Below are 22116 nucleotides of genomic sequence, written 5' to 3' on the forward strand. Positions count from 1 at the left end.
AAATGGGGCTCCCCAAAAGATAGGTCAAGGACTATATGACTAATAATTAAATTATGTGGATAGGGTAGGAAAAAGGCGACATAAGTAAAATGAAACTAAAACCATAGAGCTCAACATTTATGTATTAATAAAAAGATAAAGAACATAGCTATTGCAGATGTAATGATGCTAGTTATGCATTGTCTATGACACTGTGTCATCAGGATCTGGTACTACGAGCATGAAATGGGAGTACTCATGCTGTGAAAGTAGTTTATTGTCACTAACAAACACAGATGCGTGTGTAAGAAGTAACACAAAAGTTATAAAACATTACAACTAGTTCTACTGTGAATTATATCCCAAGGTGGGTTAGTACAAAGTTAATAAAACTTCTTGGAGCAAAAACGGGTTTCTACCATCATCTCCTCCTTTCCAAGTGAGTACCTCAGGTATCCTAATACAGGGTGATTCTTCTTATATTGCTGTTTTCTTTGACCTAGAATGGCATAAGTTTTTGCCTTGTTTCAGTAAGGAGGTAGAGGACATCCTGTGGCTTATGATGAAGGCACTTTCTAGGGAGATGAGGATAGAAGACTGAACTCCTTAAAGCAGAAAATGAAATTGAGTCTTCAGTTTCTGGGCAACTGCTCTGACACATTCATACACAGTTTCAAGAGGGGGACAGCTACCTTGTAACTTTATTCCAGTTCTCAAACTCTAAAGAGGGGCATGCAACACAGGTGAAGAGAAGCATGGGGTGAGGCAGTAGCCAGAGCTAGGGAAACAAATGAAGTTATAATCATCTGGAAGAGATTTGTTTGACTAGAGTGTGTCTCGCAACCAGTTCACTGAGCTGAAATTTAGTAGTGATGGCTTGAGCTGAAGAATTACAGCCTGCATAGAAGAGTGACAAAGACTGTGGCTCTGAAGAGAGACAATGGTGATAAAGGGAAACACACTAACCAAAACCTTTAAGAAAACATTTGGCAGTAGAAGTAGCACTTACAGGCTTTGTGGTGACTTTAGAAAGGTGAAAGTTATTTTGTCAATGTCCAAGTTATTAATGTCCTTCCATTTAGAATGGCACAGTATGTGACATCATGGTCAATAAATTACTGAAAGGATTTTGAAGTCATCAGAAAAATATAGCAGAAGACAAACAGAATGAGTCAGAGACATATCCATCCTTAAATTTTAGACTAGAAGGGAGAAATAATTGAATGTACACTGGCGACCAGGAGAAGCAAAGAAAATTATTTTCTATGTATCTTTCCTACATGTGGTTTGTCTGAATTCAGGTTTACAACACAGATCCCTCTCCATACCCCGACCCACCACCTCTCTTTCTTTACATGCTATTTTCTAGAATAACAGCAAGTACACTACTGCAAAGAAATTGTGACCTAAATACAAACAGGATTTTTTCTGGCTGTTTAGCAGCCTTGGTTCCCATAACAGCAATGTTTTAAATAGTCTGGCTTCAGATGTTTATGATAAAAAATAAAATTCTCACCAATTAGATTGATACCAATGTGAAAAATGGTTTTAGAGAAAGATAGAAAAGAACAGAGCCAACCCAACTGAGCAATTTGGCACCATACCTATCTATTTCAAACAAGGGAGAGGCAAGTTGCATGTGAAAAGATGACTTGTCAACAAGTAATTCAAGTGTGGAAGATGACTTGAACATAGGAGCAAAGAATTTGGGTGTAGAAACAAGAACTTTACATTACCTCAGGGAGGCATTTTGCAGTATTTTTAAGAAGAGGGAGAATCCCATGTCCCCAGAAAATCCCATACTGAAAATGCAGACCATACACTGAAAGAGATCTGGTTCAGCTGCAGGGCTCTGTTTAAGGGGTTGCTCAGTGGCTCTGTTCTGACTGCAAAACCTACTCTCATATTTTGGGACCTCTGAGCTCAGATTGTTAAATTGAGACTGACGGAGGCTTGTCAGGCAGGGAGCCACTGTGGGGTATGAATCCCTTTCACTCCTGCCTTTAGGTTGCCTTATCATCTCTAGGTAGTAACTTCCTGATCAGATAGTACTTGAGAGAAACGGGAAGTCACGAGAAACAATCCTGTACATAAGCTCCTTCAGAGAAGAGGGGGGAGGCAGGGCATGACTGAAGTAAGTAGGGTGCAGAAGAATGCAGGAATCCCAAGAGAGCGAAGCTGAAAGATGGGCTTGGACTGAAGAAGTAGTGTGAGCATCCCCTGAAATTATCAAGATGTTTTTTCCATAGATGTCATGAGTACCCATGGGCTAGAAGACGGTGCTACAGTCCACCCTCTCACTGGAAAAAACCTGTATATAGGAAACTCCACAAATTTGAGTCATTCCCTTACAGTTTACGGGTATTATTTTCCACTGTGGTTGATGTAATCTGGCCTATGACTGACGGATATTTCTTTCCTCTGGACTTGATTTAATTCTAAGTAAGGCAGACAAATAGTAGGCACAACATGCAAGCAGACACTTAGAGAAAATCTAGTTTTTTCTAGAGAATGACACAGCTTACCTGCTTGTTAATGACTAAACTATATGGATTCTCTAGACTTGTCTCCGTATTTTTTTGCACACCGTTTTATCAGTAGGCAGAAATTGTGTGTGCATCTATATGGTATGCAAGTCATCTCATTGTTGCTAAAAAAGCTACATGCTGACAAGACTACATGCAAAAATCTAGAACCCGATCCTCGGAGCTGGTGACTTCGCAGCAGTTGAGACAGGAGCTTCATCATGATATTGAGTCGTTGTATATCATGTTTAAGGGATGTGATTTACTGAAGGTGAAATGATTTACACAGAAGCAAAACGTCTTTTCAGATGTCAAAATACCTTGGAGTTCTTCAGTTAACATGTTGTACTTTCACACCTTCCTGTTTTCTGATACGTCTTTCTCTCTCCTTTTGCTGTGTGAGACTCAGAAATAGCCAGAGGAAGGGCTCTGCATGGTGTTCTGCAATGAAGCAAACTGAACAGAGATTTATTGCTGCTCAAGCAAATTTAGGTGATTCTAGTTACAATGTTATATAAAAACATTCTTTGTACAGATGTGACTTGAAATGGATGAACTGTCAAGGCCCTAAATACCTACAGAACTATATCTGTGTATAGTTGTATCACTCCCAAGAGGAATATCTGCACAAAAATATTTCTGTGGCACTGCATTACATTGCTACTAATTCAGGCATATCTATATGTAGAACTGTTTCAAGGAAGGCTTGCATAGGAATGTGATGACTTTTCATACTAAAGTAGTTATATTACAACAACCTCTAGCATAGATATGTGTCAATGTATTCCTATCCTGATATATACTTAATTTTCTTCTGCAGGACTTGATAAAATCAGTGTATTCTTTGCTACACCCGTATGTTTGTACTCACATTAAAGGACTCGTACCATTTAATTTAACCCAGTTGATTAAAGTGGTCTAATTTTTGTATGTCAGCAAAGCCCAATAGGCCTGTGTATATAGATACTACATACAGGCAGTATCCAATCACTTCGGGGGTTATCAGGTTTATCAGCAAATGGATATTTGGGCCTGGTATATTTTAGCAGCTGTTTTTGCTGCAGGGATGGATTCTGATGCTCTTGCTCATATGGATTGATCTGAACCCACTGGGTACATTTTTATTTAGTGAGCTTTGAAGGTTTTCAAAATTTGATGCTTAGATGAAATTTCAAGAAATTACTGGAAAACAAAACTCTGGGAAAAAGAAAACTAGAAAGCCCCTAAGCCTCAATTCAATTGAAACTGAAATTATGTTTTTGTGTGTTTCAATTTTTGCCTTTCACTAGAAAAATCAGTATTACTACAGACCAGATCCTGAAGTGTTTTCTCAATGGAAGTTTTTCTTGAATTAAAGATTGAGGCCTGCAGGATTCGCTCAGTGTTACCACTGAAGCTAAGGGAAATAACTAAAATTATTGTGGCCATCAATGAATTTTATACAGATTTAAAGGGACTAGGGGAACATTTAATCAGAAGAGAGCAAGTTTCAGAATATCATAAACTGTGTAGTCAGCATAGACTGTATAAAGCTAACATTTTGAGAAAGACTGTTACATTTGTACAGTGCTGCTGTACATAAGCCAAGCTACAGTATTAATTTGTAAAATGAAAATCAGAGTACCTATTTTATTGGTGCTGTAAAACTTACAAAAAAAGCAAGGAGCCAGACAATCCTAGGACTTACAATTCTGAGATTAGGAGATTTCTAAGAACCTGAGGTTTAGAAACATGTTTGATGGGAATGAAAATATTATGGAATATGTTCTAGAATGGCTCAGTTAAGTGTGTGTGCGTGTTGTCTCTGTTCAGTTTTACATTCTGTGGTGTTTTGCAAAACTTTGGACATGCGCAGTCTTAGCTGTCCACACAGAGACAGGGCACGAGGGAAGATGAACCTAGGTAGCATGTAAATAGTGAGGTGGGCCAGGATTTGAACATTCGTCAGCCCTTCCTTGCTGGGAGACCCAGCTGGAATGCACTAGAGCAGAGCCTGAATGTGTATCACAAGTAACTCATCGGGGTCTAGGAACAGTGTGAAAGATTCCTCGCTGGTATTAAAAACCCCTGGATGTGTGATTGGTGTGTTTCATTCACACACTGTAAGTACAATCAACTTGTGGCTAGAAAGGCATGGCCTACAGAGATGAGTTTTGTTTTCGCACCACCTCTTACCATGGGCATTGTCCGTTTCCAGGAGAGTCTGTGCCAATATGTTCCTTAAGGTAGGGCCTTAGATGATGCCAACTTTGCTGTGGCTCTTGGCCTTTTATTGGTGTGCTGTATTGTTAGAGGATGTTGTGGCTGTACACATGGGAGGTGTGGGGCAGAGATGACCTGTGGACTGTCTGGATGAAACCACTCTTTGATTGTCTGGAAAACTGAGGGTGTGTCCCTTCAGGCTTCTGTTTTATATCATGACTGCAAGTTATTTTGATACATGGCTGCATCATCTGTGCATATTAGTGCTGCTATAGCTTTTTTAATAGCTTTTAGCAGGGTCTTGTTTTTTGGGTTTGGGATTTTTTTTTGCAAGGCTGTCAGGGCATTTTGTTCTGAATCTGTGAATATTGTGATCTTGAAGGTAGGTAGCTAGCCAAAAATTTGAAGCTGATTTTTTTCTAAGTGTTTGGCTCCTGTTTAGACAACTGGATGAAATGGGCACATTTCCACATGTTCTAGGCACTTGGCATCTCTATCTGCCCTTCTTGGTCTGCACAGACCTACATTTATCGTACTTAAAAAGATAAGCAGGGTTGGGTGGTTCCACAGCAGGATTTGCAGACAGTGGGGTACTGGGCACATTAGAATAAATATGAGGGCAATTATTTGGGCCACAAAAATGGACTAAGAATTAAATGAACCCATCAGCCAAAAGATAAATGGGGTAATCCTGCTCTTAATGTTGTCTCTTCTGGTAATGGTGGCCACTGACAAAAGCCAATAGACCGGTAATCGGTCTTAGCAGTGCTGAGTCAGAATTAGGACAATTGTTCTCCAGGGTTTGTGCATCAGGTACATTATAGTAAAAACTTTTGGGATTTATAGTGTAAGGTTATGCTCTCAAAAGTCATCCCACATGGTGAAGGGTGCCCAGACCCAGAAAGGGCAATGAGAGAGGTTTTAGCTGAATGTTGGGGTCACGCCCTCCTCTTGATAGACCAGCCCAATCCAGAGAGGATTCATTGGATATTCCAAAAGACTTTGTGGGGTAAGCAAGAAAAAAAACAACAGCGAGAGAAATAGTAGCAGAGAAGCAGTTTCTGCGCTGGGTAGTAGGTACAACATAGTTGCACTCCTGGAGGACTGTGTCCTGTGGTTTGTCTCATTGAATATGTCAGCTTAGTGACTTAGGTGTTGTATGAATGAATGCTTAAGTTTACTGTCTTTGCTGGGATTTGTGGCATTGGGGTAAAACTCATTGCAGCTGCAGCACCCTCACGCGCGCTGCTGAGGTTGTTCCATTTCATGGCCCTCTTTTTTGTCAGTCCTCCATCACAAGGGTAGAGGAGGAAAAAAATGTAACTGGAAAATAGATTGCGTTGCATTTCTCTCCAGCTGCACTTGATCACTTTGAGCCTGTCTCTGGCATCGGATGAGAAAATGAAGCCCACCTTAAATGCTCATAACTCATGGATGTGACTTGCAGAATTCTACCAGCCGAGCTGCTGTCGGGGCACGGCGGCTGCAGCAAGGGCGAGAGGGAGCTGAGCGGGAGGAGGGTGGAAGCGGGCCAGGGGGGCCCTCAGGGCTTGGGCAGAGGGACGGTGCTGCAGCAAGGATGAATCTCCGAGGGAGCAGAGGGGCAGGTCTCCAAGAAAGAGGTCGTCAAACATACTGCAGCAACACACAGACGGCACCAGACCTGGCTGGAGGCCCATTTTTTTTCGGAGCCCTGCGCTGATTTAACCCTCCCAAGCGGATGTACTTTAGCACTGCAGCAGCAGGTCCAGAAGTGCAGGCGGTTTGCGGCCCTTCCCCGCCTCCCCCCCCTCCTCCTCCCCGCGCCCCCGAAGCTTCAGCAGCGAAGCCGGGGCGGAGACGAGGGGAGGCGGCGGCGCGGGAGCCGCACCCCTCCCGGCTCGGCGGCGAGAGTCCGCGGCCAGCGGGAGCGAGGGCCCCGGCTCACCGAGGGGCCGCAACACGTGGGTGAGGACGGCGCGGCGGGGCCGGCAGCGCGGGGTCCCGCCGGCAGCGGGGCGCGGGGGCGGCTCCCGCCGGCTCCGTGTCGCTGTTCCCTGCCCAGGTGCTGAACCGGAGCCAGCCGCGGCTTAAAGCGTCCTCCCCCGCCTCCTCCTGCGCAGCAGCTGGAGCAGGAGAAAGCGGATCCGGCCAGTCCCGGTCCCTCCTCCTTCCTCCTCCTCCTCCTCCTCCTCCCCGGAGCCGCCGTCTCGGGCAGCCGGCGAGCATGGACCGGGCGGCGGCGGGGCCGGAGGCGGCCAGCGGCTGCTGCTCGCCGCTTGCATGAGGCGACCGGGCGGCGGCGGCGGGGAGTGAGGCCGGGCCAGGGCCGGGCGAGACGGCTCCGGGCCCCGGCAGCTCCCCACCCCCGCCGGCCATGGCGGCGGCTGCTCGGCGGAGCCGCGGCGGGGCGGTGGTGCTGGGCCTGCTGCTGCTGCTGGGGCTGTGCGCCGGGCGGGCGGCGGGCGGGCCGCTCCGCTACTCGGTGCTGGAGGAGCTGCCGCACGGCGCCTTCGTGGGCAGCGTGGCGAGCGACCTGGGCGTGGATCCGCGGCGACTGGCGGCGAGGGGAGCGCGGCTTACCTCGGGCAGCGGCCGGCAGTACCTGGAGCTGGAGCTGGGCCGCGGGGCGCTGCTGGTGCGGGAGCGCATGGACCGCGAGGCCCTCTGCGAGCTGAGCCCCGCCTGCTTCCTCAGCCTGGAGTTGGTCATCGAGCAGCCCATCGAGGTGCACAACGTGGAGGTGGAGGTGCTGGACATCAACGACAATGCACCGCGCTTCCCCCGCCAGGATTACCGACTGGAGATCAGTGAGTCTGCCGTGCCCGGGGCCCGCTTCCACATCGAGAGTGCCCAGGACCCTGATGTGGGCACCAACTCTGTGCAGAGCTACCAGCTCAGCCCCAACCGCCACTTTGCCCTGGACCTTAAAGGCTTTCAAAGCGGCAGCAAGCTCCTGGAGCTGGTGCTGCAGCAGCCGTTGGACCGGGAGCAGAGTGCCCTGCAGCAGCTGGTGCTCACTGCTGTGGATGGTGGGGACCCCCCCAAGTCTGGTACAGCCCAGATCTCTGTGCGAGTTGTGGATACCAATGACAACCCACCTGCCTTTGACCGCTCCACCTACACCGTGAGCCTTCTGGAGAATGCGCCACCTGGCACGCTAGTGGTCAAACTCAATGCCTCAGACCCCGATGAGGGCTCCAATGGGGATGTGATCTACTCCTTTGGCAGCTACACCCCACAGAAGGTGAGGCAGCTCTTTAGTGTGGACCCGCACTCGGGGGAGGTGCGGGTTAATGGTACCTTGGACTATGAGGAGGCATCCTCCTATGAGATCTATGTGCAGGCCACTGATCAGGGCCCTGTCTCCATGGCTGGGCACTGCAAGGTGCTGGTCAACATTGTGGATGCCAATGATAACGTTCCTGAGGTGGTCCTGACCTCCTTGTACAGCCCAGTGCCAGAGGATGCAAAGGCAGGAACTGTGGTGGCCCTGATGAGTGTCACTGACCAGGACTCAGGGCTGAACAAGCAGGTGAGTCTGCGTATTCCCCCCGGCCTCCCCTTCACACTCAACTCTTTCAAGAACTCCTACACCTTGATCACCCAGGGCAAACTGGACCATGAGAAAGCAGCAGCCTACAACATCACAGTTACAGCTACTGACTCTGGCAGCCCCCCTCTCTCATCCCAGAAGGTGATCTATGTGGAGATCTCCGACATCAATGACAATCCTCCACACTTCGAGGAACCTGTGTACTCAGTTTACATCCCTGAGAACAACCCTCTTGGAGCCTTGCTGTGCACTATCAAAGCCACTGACCCAGATGTCGCTGAAAATGCCTATGTATCCTATTCTCTACTAGATGGGGAGATTGAAGGGCTACCTGTCGCCTCCTATGTCTCCATTAAATCCGATAGTGGCAACATGTATGCCGTCAGGTCCTTTGACTATGAGACACTAAGAGAGTTCCAGGTGGTTGTCCAGGCTCAGGATGCCGGGATCCCACCACTGAGCAGCACTGTCACTGTCCACATCTATGTGGTGGACGAGAATGACCATGCTCCACAGATTCTGTATCCTACCTCAACCAACACTTCAGCAGCCCTGGAGATGATCCCACGCTCGGCATACGCTGGGTATTTGGTAACCAAAATTATAGCCATTGATGGGGACTCAGGACAAAATGCCTGGTTGTTCTTCCACCTGGTGCAAACCTCAGATCCAGGTTTGTTCAGGGTGGAGCTCCATACTGGGGAGATTAGGACTACTCGCAAACTGGGGGAGGACAGCACACCTACTTTCAACCTGACGGTGGAGGTGAGAGACAATGGAGAGCCACCGATGTCCTCATCAGTAGCCATCACTGTTGCTGTGGTGGACAGAGTTTCCAAAATCATCCCTGATAGAAGACGGCACATTAAAAGTCCAAGCAATTACTCAGAGATCACTCTTTATCTCATTATCGCTTTGAGCGCTATCTCCTTCGTTTTCCTTTTCACAATCATTGGGCTTACTGTTATCAAGTGCTACAGATACAGCCTGTATGGGGACTCCTGCTGTGCAGGGTTCTGTGGGGTCAGAGAACAGTGCCCTGCTGAATTGTACAAGCAGGCCAACAACAACATCGATGCTAGGTTGCCCCACGGTTTAAAAGTACAACCCCATTTCATTGAAGTGAGGGGCAACGGGTCTCTCACTAAGACCTACTGCTATAAGGCATGCCTAACTGCAGGATCAGGAAGTGACACTTTTATGTTTTACAATACCTGTGGCCCAACAGGAACTGCTGGTCCCTCTGCAGTGATGACTGAGAGGCATCTGACAGGACAGAGTGGGCAGAGTGCTCAAAACCTGATCATACTTAAAAATGACTCCATTACTCCTAATGAGGTGAGACTACGTTGATAAATGGTCAGCACAGTGCTCTGAGCAAATCTATACTTAAGCAGAGGTTCAAACTGGAAAACATGCCCTTTTGGGCTCACGGACACACAGCTATGAAACACGGTTCTAATGAATTCTAATCTGTGCAATGCATTTTGTTTCTAGGTAAATACTGGGACTTTCAGGGTCCATTTGGTAAGTTCAGTATATGCATCTGTTTGAGATTCACTTCATTTTTGCAGCGTATGCTGTATAGAGTATTGCCTCCTTCCTTTTTCTCTTACAGATCTAAAATTGCCTGCTGCCACAGGGTGCTAGGGAATGACACACATGGTCTTAAATTTTTAATGCTAAAACTAATATTGCAGGAAAAAATAATAAAAAAAAAGTTATTAGCTTGGAAATCAATAGATTACTTTATGGCGGTTATAGATGTTTGCTACTTCATTGATTTCATACCTAGGCAAAGCTGTTGAATTTAGATCATTGCAATAATACGCTTTGCTTACTAATGTGGGCGTGTTTTAGTTGTCTGAAAACTGCAATCCCTCCTTTGATAATGTTTCTTCTACCCAATGCTGCATGTCATGCTTCCTGGACAGTGACAATCCAGTGACAGCTTTGTAGAGAATTACAGCAAGTTACCGTCGTTATGTTACAGTGTGACAACTTCTAACCTGCTGGGTTGCTATTGAAAATTGTTTAATACCTATGGTTTGACCAGCAGTGTATTAACCTTTTCAATATTTTTCTACAGTGAAGAATTAATGGTTGCTTTGTGCTAGCATACAGGCAGTCTGCAGTTAGCGTGTGGTTTGCATGCTCTGTACAGTTTCCTTTCTACACATCTTGGGACTAAGCCAAGAAAAACTCACAAAATTCTGGTTCACTAAAGGAAAATTTTGCAATTACTGTGTGTTGATTGTACCTTACAATTGTGGCAGACATAAGATCAGTTCGTGCATTAATGTGTGCTATGCTTCCAGACGTGGGAAAGCTAGGGGAGTAACTGTGGTGGGATAGGAGCCTGACTTGTGTATTCTTGCCACAGAAATATAACTTATTTCTTTATACTTCTTCACATATGAAGGTGTTAGCATCTTTTGCAACTGTTGTTTAGTTACACAAAGATGCACAAATCTTAAGGACTAGCAAGTCTTCCATAAAAATGCTTTTAGACAGTAAAGATCATCCATTCAAAACTAATCCATTTAAAATTAATGCAGTGTTTTTCTATAAATCACAGTGGCAGGGTATGGGGGAGGTATTTTTTCTTTTTCTGTACAGTTTTTGTACCTTAAAATCTTTGAGTATAATAAAATGCCTGGAATCTGTTTGATATAGGAGGTAATATGAGACATACTCTATAAGCATGTATGCTGACGAATCAGAGAGTGAAATACACACCTTAAATCTGATTTTCTGGGGAAAAAAAGAGGAGCAATAATTGAAAATGCTTCACTTTGGATGCAAGACCAGTAGGAAATCAGTTTAACAGAGAGATTCCAATCACATTTTCGGGATCATTCCATTGAATGCAATGAATTAGCAAATTTTGAACACCAGTGCAGATCAGGCAGTGGCAGCAAAGCCAGCCCAAACTTGGAGTACAAAAGTAGAGAGATGTATAGAATAAACTAATAAATGCCAGCCTGTGTGGAGTTATGAACCAAAAGAGGAATCAATTATTCAAATAGTTCTGTATGATATAAACAGAGGTGAAATTCTGACAAGTTCTACTAATCACAAATTCTTTTCTTAGGTCTCTGCTTCTTAAACTGTCCTGTGGTAGTACATACTATGAAGATGTATGAATGCCAAGTGTACATGGGAAAACAGGTGAATGTAATGGCATTCACTAATTACTGGTTCCTAGCTAATTACATACTATAAAATCCTGTCTTTCCCTTGTTTCAAGCTCAGCATATGCACTAAAGATGCCATCCATTGCTTAGCAACACCGAATTCTACTTTTTAAGGATAATGATCTTTGTATTACTAGATCTTCAGAGAACTGTGTTTCTCTTTTTAGTTAAAGTGAACTTTTAATCAGTCTTTAAAAGCCCATGCCTTCACGTGGGAAGCATAGCAACAGGTATTGTTGCCCTTGCGTTGATTTAGAAAGTTTATCTCTGACATGTATGTTACTTTTGGATTATGTGAACAGGTCTTCTTTTTTTTTTTACAGTTTTTGGAAATTGATCTTCTATTAATTGTTCAGTGATGGGGATGGGACCGGGTGAATGGGCTTTCTATGCATGCGTATCGTACATAGGGTTTCATGGAGGCTAATATTTTGCAAATGTTTATACGGTGAGAGGAAAAATATGTCAAAGTTATTTGGATTAATCTCAGTAACACTGGATGCAATAAGGTCTTAGTCCTTCTCATATTTATTAGTAAGGTCAAAGATGCTAATAATTACTTTACACTAAGTTGTGACTGACTTCATTGGGTCATTGGAAGGATGCAGTGGAAGGGAAAACCCAGTGCATTAAGGCTAGGCAGGGAATTCTTTGTGTCTGTTAAAACACTGATTCCTGTGTGACTATTCTGACTTGTACTGCTAGTGTTGTGGTGGTGGAATGGGAGCTTGTTTCTGCAGGACAGCCTGTGCTTTTGCATTCACCCTGCTTGCCTGAATGGTCCTTTAGAGGTTTATAAGAACACCTCAAACCAAGTGTGTTTTGTAAAAGGAGAAACGTACTAACACAGCTGTACTGAAAACCTTAGAAACAGTTATTGCTGGCAGGAGTCAGGTGATAAGGTTCAGAATGCGGGGTTAATGGGTATCGCTCTCTCATCAGCTAAATAACTACTGCAGAGTGACCAGGCAGGCAGTGTAGGCAAAATATAGAGACAGCAAAATACTGTGGCTTCATTGCTGGCACTGTGCGAGGTTATGCGCAGCCTGGAGTCCTGCCTTTCGAAAGGGAAGTGCACGCAGATGTGAAGGGGGTGCGTGAAGATGTGATTTTTTTACTGGGCACTGCTGCAGTGATGATCCATCATTTTCAGGAAAGGTTTCAGTGCTTTAATCTGGAGTCCCTTTCCTCACACGCCTGTGAAGGTGTCAAGTGATGTCCGAGTGGTGCCTGGTCCTTGGTTTGTCTTTTCATCTCTCCCGTCTTGTTCTTACCGTTCTGTGCAGTTAAGTTCGTTCATTATGTCTTGCGTCTTATGACAACCTTTTCCCTTCAATGCAGGGAATAACTAACACACGTTTTAACTGGAGTTTTTTGCCCCAGAAGGCAGCCTGGCACATTCCTAATGATGAGTGGGCAGTCTGGATACTTGATAGAACTAGATATCATCTCTTCTGATTATACATTTCTTTTTTGTGTGGTGACACATGTGGCTGACAAAATATGATGTTTCATGCGATGTTCAGAAATAAATTTGCATGGTGCTCTATGTACACTTTCCAGAAAGAACAAAAGCTGCACATTAATGATGGTAAGACCCAGGGATTCATTGGAGTTTTACGGCTGTTTGCTGTGCTTCTGGCTCTTCCTCTGTATTTTGCACTTCAAAAACAGCTTGCTAAACACACGGAAAAAAAACAAACAACACTTGAGTTGCACACATCTTGATACTGCTTTAAAACACAAGCACGTTTTGAAGTGTCTAAATCTAGTAAACCCACAGCATTGTCTGGAGCAGTCTCTCCAAGAGATTTCTCACAGAGGCTTTAAAGGTATTAATGGTGGAATATCTTACAATCTCAGTTCAAGAACTTAAGCCTTTAAGAAATTCTCCAGCCCCACTGACATTGTAAAGGTTAACTATAAAAGTTTGTTCTTTTGTTTAGTGGCAGTATCTGAACCTCTTCTGCTAAGCAGGGACAGTGCTCTGTGCTTTAGGGCAGTCAGACTCTTGGTTTGATGCTTACTGCTGTGCCAGCAGAAATTTGCATCCAATATTAAGCAGAGGAGTTTTCCTTCTCTTGAACTCATTAAATACACTTTACAGATGCATTTGCTTGTTCCCTTCACCTTAGTTTTCTCAGAGTTAGGAATGCAAATGAACACTGCCAGGAAGAAAATCTTGGAGCTCCTGAATTACACCCTTTTCCAGTTTCCATTCTGATTTCTTGTATGATAAACATATGTTCAGTCTATAAATAGTTTGTTTTCCACATCAAATCAATTCTAAACATTTACAGAATGAAATCAGGAATAGAAGCCTCTGTTTCCCCACATCTGTCAGCATCGTCTCACTGGAAAATAAGCAGAGCTGTATGCGGTCAGGGGTTCTAAAAGGCCTTTTATTATCACTTCAAAGAGGATATATTTATTAAATATGTCATTCTGTCATGCGTTCTGTGGAAATAGGAATGGAGTGGGATGCTTTTAGCAGTCTCTTCATCTGGTAACTGTTTGTAAATGTTTGAGTCACACTTTTCCACCTCAGGCAGGCCCTGTTCTAACACCCACTGAAGTCAGTGGGAGGCTTTGCCTTGATTTTCATGAATACGGGATCAGGATGTTAAAAAATTTTGGAAATCCCTTCTATCCCAGGGACAAATCCTTACTGTGTTAAAGTATTAGCTGAAAAATAGGACTGAGCAAAATGTTTGTAACAATGTATTTTCAATTAAATTTATTCTCCAGGAACCAATGAAATTATTCTTAAATTAACCCATGCTATGCAATTTGAAAACAACTGTGTGAAATTTTGCATGAGCATTTGCACTACTAAGGTGGCTCCATTTTCTATTATACATGCGCTTTGTTTGTCAGACTTTCAGTAGGGTTGGTTGTCTGTGACTAGTGACATTAATGCTTGTGGGTATGTGGCTGGCAGAATGTAACCCTGGTGCCTGGAAGATCCAGCAGGAACAAACTGTTGGCGTGAGGTGTTCACCTAGAGCAGTGACAACCACTTCTATAGGCACCCGGACAGATTGTGACTCATCTCACAACTATGATGACGTGTGCTGTTACTAAATCAGAAAAAGCAGGTGATGGGAGAAACGGGGAATGGTTGATTACTTCTGTGCTGGATCGTGTGAATCCCTCACCTCCACTGATGAGGGGTAAGGACAGGACCATTGGACTTGATACATGGACTCCAAAAATCTGAGGGAAGTGGCAAGCTAAGATTACCTTAAAGTTAGTAGAATGGGCTGGCATGTGATGAACAGGGTCTTGTAATGAGTTGGGAGCTGGGGAGGTAAAAGGAACAATAATATCTTCATCAGCATTGTGTGACAGCGAGAGTATGGGGATATACAACTGGGAAGCATCTGGACCACTTCAGAGTCTGTATTCCTCTTCGTGCTTCCTCTCTGTACTCACGCTTCCTGGCCAGCTGTACCTTGTCCTGGTGGGGTTGATTGATGACACAGCTACACTTCTCACAACAAACTCTGTGACAGGGCTTTGCAGAGGCGCCCATTGACAGCTGCTGTGCAGACTCCTGTCCCGTGGGACTGTGCTAAAGACACTGCTCTACTTTGAGATGGGCCATATCATGTCATGACACAGGGACTGTGTGCTGCGTGACAGCACGTGTCAGTGTGGCAGGTTTCAGTGGGTGGTCTCGTAAAGGTGGGCTGTTCGTAACTAGAGATATAAGCCAGTCCAAGCATGCAGACTGTGAATGCCTGATGGATGTATAAGAAGCAACACTGCTGCATCTGAACCGGGGAAAGATATTACTGAACAGGTTTGCTTCTTCTACTATCCTGTCACTTCTATTGTTGTCATGCTTTTTTGCTTTTTTTGCTCCTAATTGCCCAATCTCATTTAAAGGTGTATTGGAACAACTTTTGTCTTATGACCAGAGGATCTTAAAGAATTACAGTCTGTAGCAGAACAAAAAGAGAAGCCAGTTACACTGACAAAATTGGAATTTCACCAGTTTTGCCAGTTGCAGGACATAGGCCTGTGATAACACAAGTGTGGGACAAACTTGGTCTCTTGCTGAGGTCTGAAAGTTCCCCGTCAAGCAGTGCACACACGGTAAAACTGGATGAGAATAGGTTTAGACAAAGGCAGACTGCTGCCCAACTGCCGCCTCCTCCTGTTCTTCCTGTGAAGACTTCAAAAAGTGGAGAAGTCCCAGACATGGATTTTTTCACAGCTAAAAAAAAAAAAAAACCAGCCCCTGAAAGTGTCTAAAAGTCAACTATGGCAATAGATCTTTCCACCTCCAGAGTATATTTTTCCAATCCTGTCCCCTCCTTCCTTCCTTCTTCTGCTCCTGTGGGAGCAGCACTACAGCCCTGCCTAAAGAGTAATAGCAAACAGAGAATAGTTTGGGAGTAGCCACAAGATGCCACAGCCTCCGGATAGTAACCTTTGAAAATACCATGATTACCTAATTGCTGCTGTTTCTGTAATATTGACGTGGTGATTGTTGGTCCATGCATGTGGAGTGAATGAATGATGAATTTCTAACTGATGAGTTTCTCCTGCCATCATCATCCATTTATGATCTGGTTTCTGAAAGTTCCCACTGCAACAAAACATAGGTTTTTGTCTTCTAGCCAAGAGCTGGAAAGCTCTCAGCTGAAAAACAAAAATCTATACACTGTGAGTGAGTGGCCGTTTTCTTTTTTTCTCACTCCTACCCAACTCATGTCAGATTTTTCCAGTTCTTTGCTGTAATCTCACTTCGTCTCTGTTTTGCCTGGGACTGTGGTAAGATTCCTCCTCCTCACACTGCCTATAATCCTGTGCAAATTAGTAACCTGCACCTCTCCCATTGCGATAAAGAGCAAAGGGGCTTTCCCCTCACCCCCAGCCCGGCAGTTCCCCTGCTGTAAGAAAATCCCCAGCAGAGGAAAAGCCAAATCTTCTGGTGTCAGCACTCTTCATACATCAAGAAAGGCAAAGTCAGGAGAGGGTCTGATCAGGGTGTGTTATTTTCTATCCTCTTTCATTGACTATTACTACATGGTTGACTTTGCTTTGACATCCCTGGGACCGTGGCCAAAATGGAATGAATCAGAAGATACTGGAACCATGCATAATGGGCTCCTCGTCAAGCTACTTTCTGCTAAACTCAGCAGAACCTGAGCATGTTAGAGAACTGGGGACTAAATGGGAAGGAAATTGCTAGCACAGATGTTTAATGTGTGGTTGCAAATAGCAGCCTCCTCCCTTTTGTGTAACTCAGACCATAAAGAACACTAGGATGCGCATCATCCAAGAGCATCTCACTCTTGAGTGATGCTGGACCCAGGAAATATGGTGATAGAGCTATAGCGTAAGTTGTAATTGCTCCATTTTTATTTGAATAAAACCTATTGATCCAGGGAAAAGCATACACCAAACCTCAAGAGGAAAGACAGAGTTGGCTTTAAATAATTCAGAGCATCCAACACTTTCTTTTTCTCTTTCAAGTAATGGGACAAAATTCATTTCTGATCTGTCTCCAATAGCTTGAAGAGAATTAAACCATTACTGTCATATATTATTTGTGTGTTTGGCACTGTACAGGACACACCAGGAATGAGTGTAGTCCATTATGTTTCTGGATATAAGTTCTCTCTTTGAATTCAAGTGCCTGAAGTTAAGCACTGGCTGCGATATCACCTACAGAATAACGTCTTGAGAATCCTGAGAAATAACCTTGTTATGTGCTTAGGTCTTCATTTTAAAGGACCTGAGCTTGCATTCATTGGCTGTGATGAAAATTATTGTGATGGTCCCCTGACAATGCAAAAGAGATTTTCTGGAGCAATTTTTAATCAACAGAGGATTTCTTAATTATCTCCTTATTTAGCAAGCCATTCTGCAGCAGATCAGCATATGCTGAGGTTTGTTGGTCAAAGGGTGTTGCTGGCTGTTTTCCCCTTCTATCTCTTATACCCTCTCATGAATATGGAGAATGTAGTGGTTCTTGATATTATGAAAGAACACGTCTGCCTTTGATAAAAGACTTGCTGCAGTCTGCAAATCTGATACAATCTCGTGCAGTCCTCTGCAGTACACTAAATGTCAGCAGAAACCTCACAGCAGACAGACTGCCCCGCGTGTCCCCTTCACCGGGGCTGTATTTCACACATCGCCAGGCAGATGCTATTCAGTGCAGGAGCTCAAGTTTCCTCGGCTTAGCAGGTAAACAAACAACGTGTATTATGGATTTATGATATTTTTTTGCCTCTGTCCAGAATGTTGATGAATGTACGAAATAACTGTCCACCAATTTCCAGCATTAAATGTCGTTCCACAGAGATCATCTTTAGCCAAAGGCCTTGGCGTGCAAACAAGTTTGTTTGTAACAGAGACAATCTCTGTGCCTCCATTTGAAAGTTTCTTTAGATTTGTAGAAGGATTTGGCAGTTCTGAATGTTCACAAAAATTGAGTAGCTCCATATAGACTCTTCTGACAAAATTAGCCAGATGCATATGATTTTCAGCACGTTTAACATACATTAACAACGTTATTCTGGGCTTTTGTTTCTACAGCCAAAACACCCCAATCCTGACTGGCGCTACTCTGCATCCCTAAGGGCAGGAATGCAAAGGTATGTATGGTGTTTCCCCATAAGAAGGGGAATTCTGTCTTTGTCCTCTGTGAAAAGGGCAAAGCTGTCTGGCTCCTCTGATGCCCGAGACTGACGATATTTGTACTCTGAGATGGAAAAGCCCCCGAGTTCGGCTGCTGTCACTTCCAATCTCCAAGTGTTACAGATTCGGTCTGACTGCATCTTACGCTATTATTATACTACCATAGATCTGTGCTTTTTTTATGTTTACCTCCTGCCTTTTTATACATTGACTGTCAAGGCATAATTGCTCCAATTATTGAATTATTTAACTGTGATTATACACTTTTTGTTTACTTTAAAGCTCCCTGTAATCATCTATGCTGATATGTTTCAATACACTGCAGCATCGATGCGTTTTCCATCTTGTTGTCTCTCGTTACCATAAAAGTATGCTGCTCCTGCAGTCGGTTTATTAACCACGTGGTGCAGTCAAGATGATTGACACAGTTTAAAGGACATTTTGAAGATATGAGATGGATTTTCAAAGAAGGAAGAGTGAGGCTGTGTCCAAATCTCATTAGACGTCTTTGAAAGTCCTCTGCCTAACATCGCAAGCAGTCTTTGCTATAATTTGCTACTCAGTACACCCGGAAAAAAAGAATTATAATACAGTTGGTTTTGTAGAGCCTAAAAAAATAATATCTTTGCTCTCCCTTCCTGAGCAAATTAGAAAGCTGGTTATATATTCAGGTGTAATCTGTCATGATTAATAAGACTACCTTACAGGTTTAGATGTAATTATAAGGCTGCGGTAGTTCCTGGTGGCACTACAAAGTGCGGGATGGTATGCTTTCCCAAAATTGTTGGTGCAATGGGACTGTAGTCGTCACCTTTCATCCATTATCCACAGGGCTGAAGAGCCTTCATAAGGTTGAAGTCCAAAACTCAGATTCAGACTGTCCATCCCTGAGACTGTGCTTCATGTGGGGGAGGGCACAGCGTACCTCCCCAGCTGACTTTGGGCTGCTGTCTAAAAAGGAACCTAAACCTCAGGGACCAGAAGGAAAGGAAGAAAGAGCAAGCTTGATTCTGTGGCCTGTTGGGCAAACTGGTTTCTTTCTCTTGTGTTCCTGCTGTTATTTTTGGTTTTTTAATCCCTGACTGCTTACTGCAAAATGAATAAATCTGGGGAGCAGGATCCTGGAGCAGGAATTCTCCTGCCTACCTAAGCATCTTATCTACCGGTCCTCAGAGTCAGGCGTGCTCTTGTGTATTCCCAATGTGATCCTGTGGATCCACATTCGTTTCTATACAGAGTTCAAGATCTGGCCTGAGGTTACTTCAACAATTAATGAAAAGTCAGAGCTCATTTAAAGCAATTCATCCCACAAGCAGGAGAGCTAATGAAGCCTTTCTGGGAAATTGTATGTGTTCCTCTGTTCCCACACATCGGCAGCCCCCGGCCTTACCTGAAATCTCAGGTTCTGAGCCTGCGTGATCTGCCCAGCTGATGATTTTCATAAAATGCTAATTTTTAATAAAACTTGTAGAAATTTGGTATCCATAGGACCTTTGACATCTGTCACATTTGGTTGAAACTGCCCATTAAGTTCAACTGGGAGCGTGGAAGGGAGCTGAAAGCAGATGAACAGAGAGCAGGGACACAATCACAGAATCCTGTTTCTCTAAGGAACTGCACACAAATACGTGCCTAGTTTTGCATTAAAAGTAGCAGGTTTTTTCTTTTCCTTCCATTTGAGGTGCTGGATAATAGCAAAATTGGTGCTTTCAGGATCAAGTGCTCACAATGTGACACTGTAAAATTCACTGTATTAGTTTCTCCGTTGGAGAAAATGTATTTCTCTTTCTGAATTGCTCACGAGAAGCATGCAGTAACCCAGGAAAGTGGGATCTGTTAAAGTAGCAGAATGACAGAAGCTCAAAACTAACTCTGCCAACTTTTTACCATTTGCTTTAATGCTAATACATCATAACAGCAAAGGAGGTGTGTAACTTCCTTGTTAGCGACTTCCAGTCAATGAAAGGAAAGTGTCCTGCAGGTATGTTTGTTTTATAAATTATGCTACAACTGTGTTTTAGTAAATAATCAAAGATAACTTCTGCAAGTCAAAGTAACTAGTTCTCCAATGCTCCAGCAGAATTTGTTAGCATCATGCAATACTATAGTAGTAGTTGCACACCGACAAACAGTTATGACCTTTGAAGAGTAGCAAGAAAGGGAAATGTTATAAAGCCCAGGGCAGAGGCGAACTGTATAATCTAACTATGGTATATGCTTATTCAGTGCTGTGCATATGGAGGAGGCAGGAGTCCTACGTGGAGGACCAGGAGGGCCTGATCAGCAGTGGCCAACAGTCTCCAGTGCTACTGCAGGTAAGGGTGTGAAAATCCAGAATATATGTGAGGAACTAATGTTAACTGAAGCAGACTTCCTAATGCTTCCGTCTTAGTTTTTCTTCTGTTTTGTGTCCCTGAGTGAAGTTCTTGTAAATTAATCTGTGGAATCTAAATCAAGTGGAATAATAAAGCATAAAATACATCTTTTTCTTTACTCAGTCTCAGATGAGCACTGCAGATAAGAGTCCTTGATCCCTGCCTTTAGATGTTTTTGGTTTGTGTAATGGAAGAGCTTCAGTTCTCATGTGCGTATTCAGATTCAAAATGCTTGGGTCTAGAGCTGATTTGCCCTCCATTTCAAAAGAACAGTTAAACTGGGGTCCGAGCTTATCCATTCTCCCTTTTGTTATTTTTACAAAACCAGTATGTCTCTTTGAATGTCTCTTCTCATTTTCTGTGGTGAAATCAGACCTGGTTTTTTTGCTAGCTATTTTCATTCACTAGTACACGATGATGGAAACTAAACTATTCTTTGCTTGTCAAAATAAATGACCAAAAATACATTTTAGAATGTAGCTTCATTTACTCAGTCACTGTCTGATGACTTCACAGCAGTCGATAAGAATTGGCAAAAGGTCCTCACTGAGTTAAGAAAAGAAAAACACCTTTTGCAGTGCAGGCAATAAAATATTCTCACTTTCTATGTTGGAGCAGGAATAATATAGAGAGGTGGTGGAACAGCCAGTTACTGGTGTGATCAGCAGTTTCAGTCATGTCCAAACTAAGCTGCCAACTTAGTGGATGCCCTGTGTGGGGTTGTGAGCCCTGTATGACAGCTCTGCAGGCTGTGAGTCCTCCAGAAATTCAGATGAGGAGTGACGCTCGTATCACAGAGGCAGGTCAAAGGCTGAGAAATGGGGTCTCCAGCAGAAAAGATGTGAGAGCTGCTTTATTTAATACTTTTTGGTGCAAAACTTTACCTTGACTTAAAGGGGAATTTTACCTGGATAAAGGGCTGAGGAGCAACTTCAGGATTTGCGATCACAGTTACAACATATCCATGAATTAATGGTGCCCAGCAAAACCTGCACTAGTGTTGCAGAAGAGTTGTCTGCAGAAACAAATTTGGAAATTAATATAATATATAATGGGCCCCTACGCTATAATTACCTTGTTTTTGTGTGCTCTTCCTTCTGTTGCAGGCTTTGCAAGAAGACACAGCTTGTGCATGTTATGAAGGGCATGTAACTGTTGAGCTTGCATTTGAAAATGTCACCACAAGTACACTCTAACCTTTACAAGGGGTTCCCTCAGGCTTTTCAGCTGCGCTAATCATCCTCGACTGAGCGCTTAGTGTATTACCTTATACCAAGTTCAGTATGGATGAAAATATTCATCCAGATGTTGCTTGCTGGTCATGCAGATCTCTAAGTACCTGAATGTAAATGCAAAGGTAGGATGGTCCTGTCTTCTGAGGAGGTCCATTGGTATTTGGGTCCCAGAGCCCTGTTCTACTACCTGGACTGCTCCCTGCTATACTTTTTTGGGTCTTATCATTTTAGACTCACTTTGGGAACCTGAACATCTCTTTGTTTGAGGAGCAGCAGTAACCCTTGGCTCTCATTGCTTTTTCCCTCCGTGACCATGCAATGAGGCACTTGTGCAATGAATGCATCCCTGTCACGCACACCGCTCTCTGTGTTGGTGGCTATGTACGGTGGAGAAAACCGTAAGGCATAGTG

The 22116-nt window shown here is 43.9% G+C and overlaps 2 protein-coding genes across 2 annotated transcripts in view; both read left to right on the forward strand.

Moving 5' to 3' along the window:
- LOC142088940 (protocadherin alpha-C1-like) overlaps positions 1 to 6972 on the forward strand; it is a 32236-nt gene extending 25264 nt beyond the window's left edge. Inside the window, exons 2-3 of the mRNA XM_075164815.1 lie at positions 6521 to 6649; positions 6751 to 6972. Coding sequence (XP_075020916.1) covers positions 6521 to 6649; positions 6751 to 6972 — 351 coding nt within the window. The remainder of the gene's footprint in view (positions 1 to 6520; positions 6650 to 6750) is intronic.
- A 90-nt stretch (positions 6973 to 7062) lies between these two features.
- The window catches only part of PCDHAC2 (protocadherin alpha subfamily C, 2), a 49871-nt gene continuing 34817 nt past the window's right edge, over positions 7063 to 22116 (forward strand). The window contains exons 1-3 of the mRNA XM_075163856.1: positions 7063 to 9579; positions 17994 to 18063; positions 20322 to 20416. Of these exons, the coding sequence (XP_075019957.1) occupies positions 7063 to 9579; positions 17994 to 18063; positions 20322 to 20416 (2682 nt within the window). The remainder of the gene's footprint in view (positions 9580 to 17993; positions 18064 to 20321; positions 20417 to 22116) is intronic.

The sequence above is a fragment of the Calonectris borealis genome, chromosome 15 (genome assembly GCF_964195595.1).
Source record: "Calonectris borealis chromosome 15, bCalBor7.hap1.2, whole genome shotgun sequence".
Classification (NCBI taxonomy): Eukaryota; Metazoa; Chordata; class Aves; order Procellariiformes; family Procellariidae; genus Calonectris; species Calonectris borealis.